The sequence below is a fragment of the Rutilus rutilus genome, assembly GCF_951802725.1.
Source record: "Rutilus rutilus genome assembly, chromosome: 16".
Classification (NCBI taxonomy): Eukaryota; Metazoa; Chordata; class Actinopteri; order Cypriniformes; family Leuciscidae; genus Rutilus; species Rutilus rutilus.
In genome coordinates, this window is record NC_140224.1 from 34,534,254 (window position 1) to 34,544,114 (window position 9,861).

The window sequence follows — 9,861 nt, forward strand, 5'->3', positions numbered from 1 at the left end:
AATACCCCCCTGCACAAGATCCACAATGGCGTCTGTTTCAGATCAATGTGTTGGGAAGCAGAAGATACCATATTTTACAGAGGGGTGCGGCGTGAAAATCATTAATTATTTATTAAGAAAGCAATGACGCTGAATCAAGTTAAAAAAAAATAATGTTTGGCCTATATAGACATATTAATATAGCCCCGATATTTTACGTGGTTATTTAAGTTTTACCCCAGCATTGAGTTTGGGTTATTTTACAAATTAAACCTTAGTGATGAATCTCTTATAATTAAAATGAATGTTTTTTTAGTTTTTTTTTCAAACAGGATCTGATATTTGACGAGTCTATCTATCTATCTATCTATCTATCTATCTATCTATCTATCTATCTATCTATCTATCTATCTATCTATCTATCTAGGATTAGATTAGATTAGATTAAAACAAACTGTTTATTTGAGAAGGTTCGGGAAACGTCTCAAACTAGAGCCGACGATGACGTCACCGGGGGGCGTGCCCTATGGCGGAAGTGCAGGTGGATCATTGAGCTCCGCTCGTAGAATGTAGAACGTCAATTTTACGCTAACAGAAATCAAACATGGCCCTTAACAACAATCATTCTGAATCTGGAGGAGTTATCATCAACAACAGCGAAAGGTACTGTCGCGGATTCAGACTCAGTGATTGTTATTGCGTTATTATTTTTTCTGGTACTGTTCTATTTCACGGATTTGTCCAAAATGACATACTGAATTGATTATTCTATGTTATGTGTTCTTGCATGCATACTAATATGACTAGTACAGTCTACACAGTGTCATGTGTTGGATAACATCGCGTGAACCGTTAGATCACACCCATTCTATTCAAATTGCAATGTAATCAGATTGTCTGCCGTTTATGTACTTATTATATGCAATATTATGTTTAAACAATAAAAATTCAATCCATATTCAGTCAGATAAGTTGCTATCTATATAAAACATGGATCTTGCGCAGCTTTCAAAATCATACTATGGCGAAATCTGAGCTATGAATATTAATTGAGTCAAGCCCCCTCTTGTCTTTCAGCCAATCACAGCCAGGCATTACGTAATTAATATTAATGAGCTAAGCCCTCGCCATAGTAGGATTAGTATTTCTGTTGTGAACAAGTGCTGTGTGTAGTCGCGGTAGTTCAACAATAATCTTCTTAACCTTCTTCTAAAAGAAATGACATGCTCTTACACTGTTTCACAATAGCGTGATCTTATTACACAACTGGTAAAGACTGAGATTATAGCTAACTTCAGGAATGACATCATATCTCTAACATTTCAAAAATAGTATACAAGTACCCAAATATATTTGCGTCTGAAATGGTCTTTTTCATTTATTTTAATTTCCTCTACATTACGTTATTTCTTCATTACTCTTAAAATAACCGCCTTCGTTACACTTAAATAAATCTTAAACTGTATTTCCTAAATTACTTCCACTATATTATTATTATTACTTTTATTATTTATAACCAAAATTATATTAAATGTATATTTTTAATAGGTAATTTTTATATATATTGTTATTTATAGTTAACTATTTTAACACTAGAGACAAATGTCCTTTGTTTGATGCTGGTATTCTTGAAAACTATGAACAAAAGTCAAGGACAAGCAATTTGAATTAAAAACCGTAAATCATATTTTAGCAGAACCCTGAAGGTGGTTAAAAAATAACTTGGTGCAGGATTGATTAAATTTCACTCTGAACATTTCACAAAGAATTGCAAAGAATTAAGCGTGAAATAGTAAAGACTGTCTGAAACAGTGTTTTATTATAAAATGTACTCAATCTACTTGTTTTATTTACAACTTTGATTTTTTTTTTTTTTTTTTTTTTTTTACAGTGTATTAGCGATGACAAAGCTGGCTTTGATCATGTTGGCACAGAAAGTGCTGACTGTATTAAACCGAATGTGTTTTCCTACAGTGTCTTGATGTCATATGAGAATGTGGAGCTGGTGTTCAGTGACGCAGAACGCTTGCCAGAACCCTTCAGAAAAAGCAAGAAGGGAAGCGTCTACCTGACACCTTACAGGGTAGGTGATGCAAGAAAAAGAGTTTAGATCATCATGTTACTTAAAAGAAAAAGTACATAATATGGTAAACCCCAAACCTGAGCAATCCATTGTAGAGTTGATTGGCCTTTACGGTCTTGTGATTGGCTGTAGGATGCATCTGATACATACAGTTTTGATACTTGGTCTTTCTCAGTGGTTTGTAAATATCCTCAGTTCTCCGCATTATGATCACTATTGTAACTGCTCATGTGGTTGTGTCTTTAGGTGATCTTCTTGACTAAAGGGAAGGACCCTCTGCAGTCTTTCATGATGCCCTTTTATCTTATAAAGGGCTGTGAGGTCAAACAGCCAGTACTTGGCGCAAACTACGTCAAGGGCACAATCAGCGCCGAGCCTGGAGGTAAGAACACCGAACCTAAATATAACACTGCTGCTGTGAGCAGTGAGGGAATAAACTCAATCACGGTCCAAAACTGAAACGAAATAAATAAATACGCCATAGTGAAAGTCACCAGATTACAGCAAGTCACCTCTCAGATATTCAAATTCTGATTCAGCGTGTTTAATCGGAGAAAACAAGCTCCAAACGTAGCCAACAGAGGTAACACACTGATCCTGAACACACTGAACACACTTGCCGTCTGAGTCGTCAGATCAGAATCAAGACTCTTCTTGAGTTTTCATTTGGATAATCTGAAGAAAGTACATGAAGAGTCCTGGTTTCAGGTAATCTAAAGTTGTGTACTCGTGGCAAAGTAAAGAAGACTGCGGCATACAAGTACACAAGTATACACTAAAGTGTGTAGGGTTGGGTATTGTTTGAATTTTAACGATTCTGATTCTGCTTATCAATTCCTAATTTCAATTCCAATAAGGTAAAAATGAAAAATATGAACAAAAATCAATAGGCTAAAAACACTTACACAAGGAACTTTTGCCTGTGGTTTAAAAATACCGTAGTAAAAACAGCTAGCCTAACTAATATAAATTTCAAGCATTATTAAAGACAAGTAAACACTCAGTAATTAAAAAAAGAACAAATAAAAAATTAGCAAAAGCACAAATAATAACAACTGAACAAATATACGATTGAAATAAACTGTGTTTTAAGATTGTCAGGTACGGAAACCGTAATCAAGTGTAAAATAACACTGCGCTTTATTAAAAAAAAGAGTTACAGAAGAGTGAATTTTCTCTGTCTTTTGTTGTTTGATTAACGTTATTATAGAGACGGCGGCAGGAATGTTAGGCTGCTGTCACTTTAAGAGCTGCACGGGTCCAATATACTGTTACACGTGATTTATTTGTCAACGGTTTACGTTCACTTAAGACATAACTGACTGTGTTTACGAGGATATTTTGAAATATTTTTGTGTGTATTTGTCCGTTCAAGTGTAAAAAGATGCTGAAGAGAACTTGCATGAGAGGCAGTTTTCTTTCTGGATGTGTGTGTGCGCTGAACAGAAAACAGCGTGCGGGTCAATGGTTTAAAAATGCACACAAATGAATCGATAAGAGGAATCGAAATGAACGTGTGTCTTATCGAATCCACAGTTCTTGGATATTTGGACCCAGTTCTCGATATCCAACCCTAAAAGTGTGTTTCCGTCGCTGTTCCAGGTGGCTGGGAAGGTTCTGCAACCTTCAAGTTGATCTTTTCTGCTGGAGGAGCGATTGAGTTTGGACAGTACATGCTTCAGGTGGCAGCACAGGGTACGTTTGTTTTGGACATTTTAACAGTTTTAAAATACAATTTGATTCAAAAAGACACTCTTTTTAGCAGCAAACTGTTGATTTGATGTGGAAGCATTACCTTCAGTCTCTCTCATTCATTTCAGCATCCAGAGGGCAACCGGTGACCGGAAATTTCGGCTGTCCTTACATGGCGAACGGGGCGTACGCCTACCCTCCACCTCCTCCTGCTAATGGCATTTATTCCGGACCCGCTCCTCCTGGATATGTCTTTCCTGGACCTCCACCTCCAGGTAATGACACAACTTATCTTTTCATGCGGATACACTGCTTAAATAGTGCATTGAAACTTTCTGCTGTACACTTGTGTCCTGAAGGTGGCTCCTGGTTTGATGGGCCCGCGGCCTACATGCCTCCTCCCCCATATACAGCTCCAGTGGACCAAGCTCCTCTCGACCCAGACCTGCCCAGAACCCCTGCAGGTATGAGCTAGAACTCCACCAGTTACAGACGAGCTGTTTTAAGATGTCACTACTGTTTTACTGACTTCTTGTTGATTGATTCCTAATTAATTTCTGCTCCCATTAAAATGACTGTAATTATTGTTCTAGCGGAGGCAAAAGCAGCTGAAGCTGCAGCGAGTTCCACTGCGACTACTTATGCTCCGATGCGGGTCTACCTGCCGGAGGTGAGTTCACTAACCTGTTAACCAAACATTTACTTGTTAACAGTTCATATAACCAAGTTAAATGTGTTAGGTCCAACCAGTTTACCAAGTCTATCCTGTTAAAGTCCCCCTATAGTCAATAATTGTATCCATTAAAACTCATCTTTGATCACCAAAATGACATATTTAAAAGTTTTCTCCTTAAATAAAAAATCTTCATGCCTTAAAATATCTTGAATGTAACTCTACACTCTTGCCTCATTTAGTATACACGGTTCTATGAATATGCAAATGAGCCCCGCCTCCACCTACTCACTCAGCTCAGAGATCCACTGGTTGACGATCACACGTTGATCTGATCAGAAACACCAGCGATTTCACACCGTGTTTTTGAGACTGTCTTTGGTTCACTGCAGTTTTAAGGAGAAAATACTCAGTAATGATGTTGACTTGTGAATTTACACATGGTTTGTCTTAAAGCACATTAAAAACACCACATAGACATATAAACAACATTAAAAGCTTGATTTTCACCACAGGGGGATTTTAACAATCCATTTATAGCCAGGTCCAACCTGTTATCAACCTGTTAGTAAAGTTCATATGCACCAAGTTAAAGTTCCTATATAACTAGGTATCTGTTAACCAAGTCTATCATGTTAACCAGTCATAAATTGGTGCGTTCAAGTCATCTTGTATAGATCGTATTTACGAGGTGAACGCACATGAACGCCACCACAATGTCGTAAATACCAGTGGGGAGCTTAGGATATTCTCGGGAGTTTCTATTTACAGCGCAGTAAGCTAATTGCCCGCACAGAATATGATGGCAATATAATATAACAATGCAACATGTAACGATAAAGTTGGCAGTGGCTTCATAAATTAATTAAAAACATTAAAAAAAACAAAGTGCACATTTCTTTGTTCTTCATTTTCTAGAACAAGAGTTTAAGAATTTATTTTTGTGTAATTAATAAAGAGAAAGTACTCCGCCATCTTACTCCGACGAAAGTGACTTGAACGCACCTGCCGTCACAAACACGACTTCCCACCTCGTACGTACGAACTTCCCAGGAGGACTTGAACGTACCATATAACAGGTCCAACCTGTTAATGAAGTTCATATGCCCATATATAACTAGGTTCAACCAAGTCTATCCTGTAAACAAAGTCCACATATAACAGGTCCAACCAAGTTCATTTATAATAAAGTTCATATGTAACCAAGTTAAGGCCCGGTTTCACAGACAGGGCTTAGACTAAGCCAGGATTAGACCATAGATCAATTAGGACATTTAAGTAATTTTTATAAACATGCTTAGAAAAAAACATTACCGACATGCATCTTAAAACTAAAAAGGCACTGATATATTTTTAAGATCAGTCAGTGCAAGTTTATTTCAGTGGAAACAGCTCAGACTTACATTTTAGTCTAGGACTAGTCTTAAGCCCTGTCTGTGAAACCAGGGGTAAATGTGTTAAAAGTCCATATGTAACTAGGTAAAATCTGTTAACCAAGTCTATCCTGTTAACCGTTCATATATAACCAGGTCCAACCTGTTAACCAAGTTCATATATAACAAAGTTCATATGTACCCAAGTTAAACATGTCAACGTCCATATACAGTTCTTAGGCATGTTAATAGAAATCTCACTGGATTATTACAATTAATGGCAAAAAGAATGTTTGGAAATGTAAACTGATATTTCCTACTGACACACTACAGCAAAAGATATAAATAACTGACTTAAAACTTATATTATATAAAATATTAACATGCCTAAGACTTTTACACAGTACTGTACGTTATAACCAGGTTCAACCTGTTGCTCAAGTCCAGAGTGTAGAGCTGCATCAAAGCAAAGAAAATATTAACCTGGGTAATAATTTGAGGATACTGTTTTTTTTCTCTTCTTTTCTGAAGGACAAACCCCCACCCTACTCCCCACCTGATGACAAGAAGAACCAGTAGACGCGTGTCTGCACGCACATCCTCTCCTCTCTCCGTACCCTTCATTTCATCCTCTCACCGTCTCCCGCCACAGTTAACGCCCACTTGAACAGACCAGTAGGGGGCATTAATATGACCTGGCCTGTGTAGAGGGACGAGAGACACACATGAATAAAACAACTTTAATGAATTCATAGCTCGTGAATGAAAGGGACCTACTGTTAAGATTTCCAGCCGGAGAGAAAATCCGACAGTAAATGATTGAGCTTTTCTAAATTTATTTATGACCTGATTTTGTATAGATTGATAGATTTGAGAGGTATTTTGCTAGTTGCACAAGAGTTTTAGGACAAGGCCCAAAAAAACGTGGGTGTTCACATTAACAGCGCTTCATGCCCGGCTGATGCATCCGACTACATTAGATGCAAGATCACATGAGCTTCTCTGGCTGTTGCTGCTCCACTTGTTAAACAAACACTCAAGCAGTCGTCTCAAACGCCTTTAAAAATGAAACACTTCCGGACACTTATTCGCTGCAGATCAATGTGAACGCCCCTCTACTGCGCATTCCGTCAGATGCATCGCTTTACTGAAACTTCTATCGAGCTGCGAGTTCCACTTCGGCTTCTTTTGGAATCATTTTCAAAAAATGTAATCAAAACAACTGACCATACTGTGTCTAAAATCTATGGCAAGCCGTTTAGCTTAAATTGTACCCAGTGTTACTCGTCGTAATTGCATTTTTACTAGTAAGAATTCAATTAGAGAGCTCTACAATTCAATTCTTACTAGTAGCAATTACAATTAGAGAGCTCTCTTATTCAATTATTACTAGTAGCAATTACAATTAGAGAGCTCTACAATTCAATTATTACTAGTAACAATTACAATTATAGAGCTCTACAATTCAATTATTACTAGTAGCAATTACAATTAGAGAGCTCTACAAATGAATTTTTACTAGTCATATGTCTCTATTGACTTCCATTCATTTTTAATTACGGAGCTCTACAATTCAATTATTACTAGTAGCAATTCCAATTAGAGAGCTCTACAATTCAGTTGTTACTAGGAAGAATTCAATCGCAGAGCTCTTCAATTCAATTACAGAGCTCTGCAATTATACATATCTTTAATTTGTTTTTTTACTAGTAAAAATTTAATTAGAGAGCTCTGTAATTGTAATTGTTACTAGTAATAATTGAATTGTAGAGCTCTCTAATTGTAATTGCTACTAGTAATAATTGAATTGTAGAGCTCTCTAATTGTTATTGCTACTAGTAATAATTGAATAAGAGAGCTCTCTAATTGTAATTGCTACTAGTACTAATTGAATTGTAGAGCTCTCTAATTGTAATTGTTACTAGTAATAATTGAATTGTAGAGCTTTCTAATTGTAATTGCTACTAGTAATAATTGAATTGTAGAGCTCTCTAATTGTTATTGCTACTAGTAATAATTGAATAAGAGAGCTCTAATTGTAATTGCTACTAGTAATAATTGAATTGTAGAGCTCTCTAATTGGAATTGTTACTAGTAATAATTGAATTGTAGAGCTCTCTAATTGTAATTGCTACTAGTAATAATTGAATAAGAGAGCTCTAATTGTAATTGCTACTAGTAATAATTGAATTGTAGAGCTCTCTAATTGGAATTGCGCTACTAGTAAGAATTGAATTGTAGAGCTCTCTAATTGTAATTGCTACTAGTAAGAATTGAATTGTAGAGCTCTAATTGTAATTGCTACTAGTAATAATTGAATTGTAGAGCTCTCTAATTGTAATTGCTACTAGTAATAATTGAATTGTAGAGCTCTCTAATTGTAATTGTTATTAGTAATAATTGAATTGTAGAGCTCTCTAATTGTAATTGTTACTAGTAATAATTGAATTGTAGAGCTCTCTAATTGGAATTGCGCTACTAGTAAGAATTGAATTGTAGAGCTCTCTAATTGTAATTGCTACTAGTAATAATGCAATTACGACGAGTAACGCTGGGTACAATTTAAGCTAAACCGGCTTGCCATAAAAATCACCTTCATGTTCACTTCAAAGTATATCCTGATCAAGCTCGTTTCAGACCGTGTTTTCTGCAGCAGTGTGTACTCGTCTTGGCGTCTCTGTAGCATGCAGCAGCTAGATGCACTTTAACCCTTCAGTCTCGTTTATTGATTCATCTTTTCCCTAATTTATTTAATTCTACAATTAAATCAGTTACGCATGGTCTTGACTGTATTGTTATTTGAAGTGTATTTTATTAAAGTAAACATGTACACAAGTGGAACGATGCATTTCATTTGATTTGAGAATCTTGTCTTGCGTTCATTATTTATGTACCTAATGTCCAGAGGGTTTCAAAAGCAGACAAAGAAGGGCACATTAATCGGTAAAAGTCTCTCAGGAGATCAACCTGTGAACAGCGGGTCCAGACGATACAGATCGACTTCATTGTTCCCAAAGGATGTGCTTTTCCAGTTTTCCATTCACTCGTGTAGCCCAAATGGCTTGTGCAAGCATAGTACATAATGTTTTCTAATATTCAGACAATCTCCCAATATTAAGCACAACTCTACCTTATTCTAGTTAGTGCATAAAGTCAGACCTCAAAGTACGCTAGAACAGGAATGAGTTCACTTAATTATGATCCCATAACGCACACAGTGCTCAAACACTCAATGATTCCTTATAGATTGGCTATGTTCAGAATAGCATATTTTTGCAGTATGCATTATATATATATACTGTGCACACAAAACTTTGCCAAAAAAATACAGTATACAGCAGGGTGAACTGAAAAAAGACGCTGCATCCCATACTTTCAATTAAAAAGTGATAAATGAACCGCAATCAACTTAGTTTTTGACAGAATAACCTCATTTATGTGGGATAACTTGCTAAATTAAAATAGCAATAAGCAAAGCAGCATTACTGTTGCATGACAAATAATAATGTTTAGTATATGGCACATAGTGTGCAGTATGCAAGTACTCTATTATGAACACAGCCAATGGCGATGAAATGAGAGTTTATGACTAGAGTATCAAGAGTATGAAATTTAAAGGGATATTTCACCGCTGGAAAGATGAATGTTTATGAATGAATTATTTTAGAAGTTGGTGCCTTCTAGACTCAGAAAATTTATTTTTGGCTCATGTGGATGAAAGACTACAACTCCCAGAATGCACTTGCTTCGCTGCCATACGAGGCCACTCCCAAGCCACGCCTACCGGTTACAGAGGGCAGTATCGGGAGAAAAGATACACCTGGGTTACTAGTGACTCGAAACTGAAAAGACGGTGTTTTATCGTGAGATCCCCCTATGGGCGGGTTGAAGACATGCGGGACGAGCTCCTCCTACTGGCTGTAGTCTCTGGCCTCTGGATAAAAAAGCCTCTGATGACGATAAATTATGGAAGCTTGTTTCCGCCAATGAATAATAAACAAATAATAATAATTGCGACTTTTTATCTCACAATTCTGACTTTTTTTCTCACAATTGCGAGA

The 9,861-nt window shown here is 36.5% G+C and overlaps 1 protein-coding gene across 1 annotated transcript; it reads left to right on the plus strand.

The window, feature by feature from the left end:
* Positions 1-479: 479 nt before the first annotated feature.
* Positions 480-8,641, plus strand: wbp2 (WW domain binding protein 2). The gene is made up of 8 exons (XM_084435060.1): positions 480-642; positions 1,954-2,062; positions 2,309-2,444; positions 3,665-3,757; positions 3,883-4,029; positions 4,114-4,218; positions 4,348-4,424; positions 6,332-8,641. The coding sequence occupies exons 1-8, from the start codon at positions 584-586 to the stop codon at positions 6,377-6,379; spliced, it is 774 nt and encodes a 257-aa protein (XP_084291186.1). The 5' UTR covers positions 480-583; the 3' UTR covers positions 6,380-8,641.
* The last annotated feature ends 1,220 nt before the right edge of the window (positions 8,642-9,861 follow it).

What these genes read in the sequence shown, in the direction of transcription:
- wbp2 (XM_084435060.1), top strand. Translation starts at nt 584, where the DNA reads ATGGCCCTTAACAACAATCATTCTGAATCTGGAGGAGTTATCATCAAC. An exon ending in TCTACCTGACACCTTACAGG is followed by an intron (nt 2,063 to 2,308) that starts GTAGGTGATGCA and finishes TTGTGTCTTTAG; the next exon opens with GTGATCTTCTTGACTAAAGG. An exon ending in TGCGGGTCTACCTGCCGGAG is followed by an intron (nt 4,425 to 6,331) that starts GTGAGTTCACTA and finishes TCTTTTCTGAAG; the next exon opens with GACAAACCCCCACCCTACTC.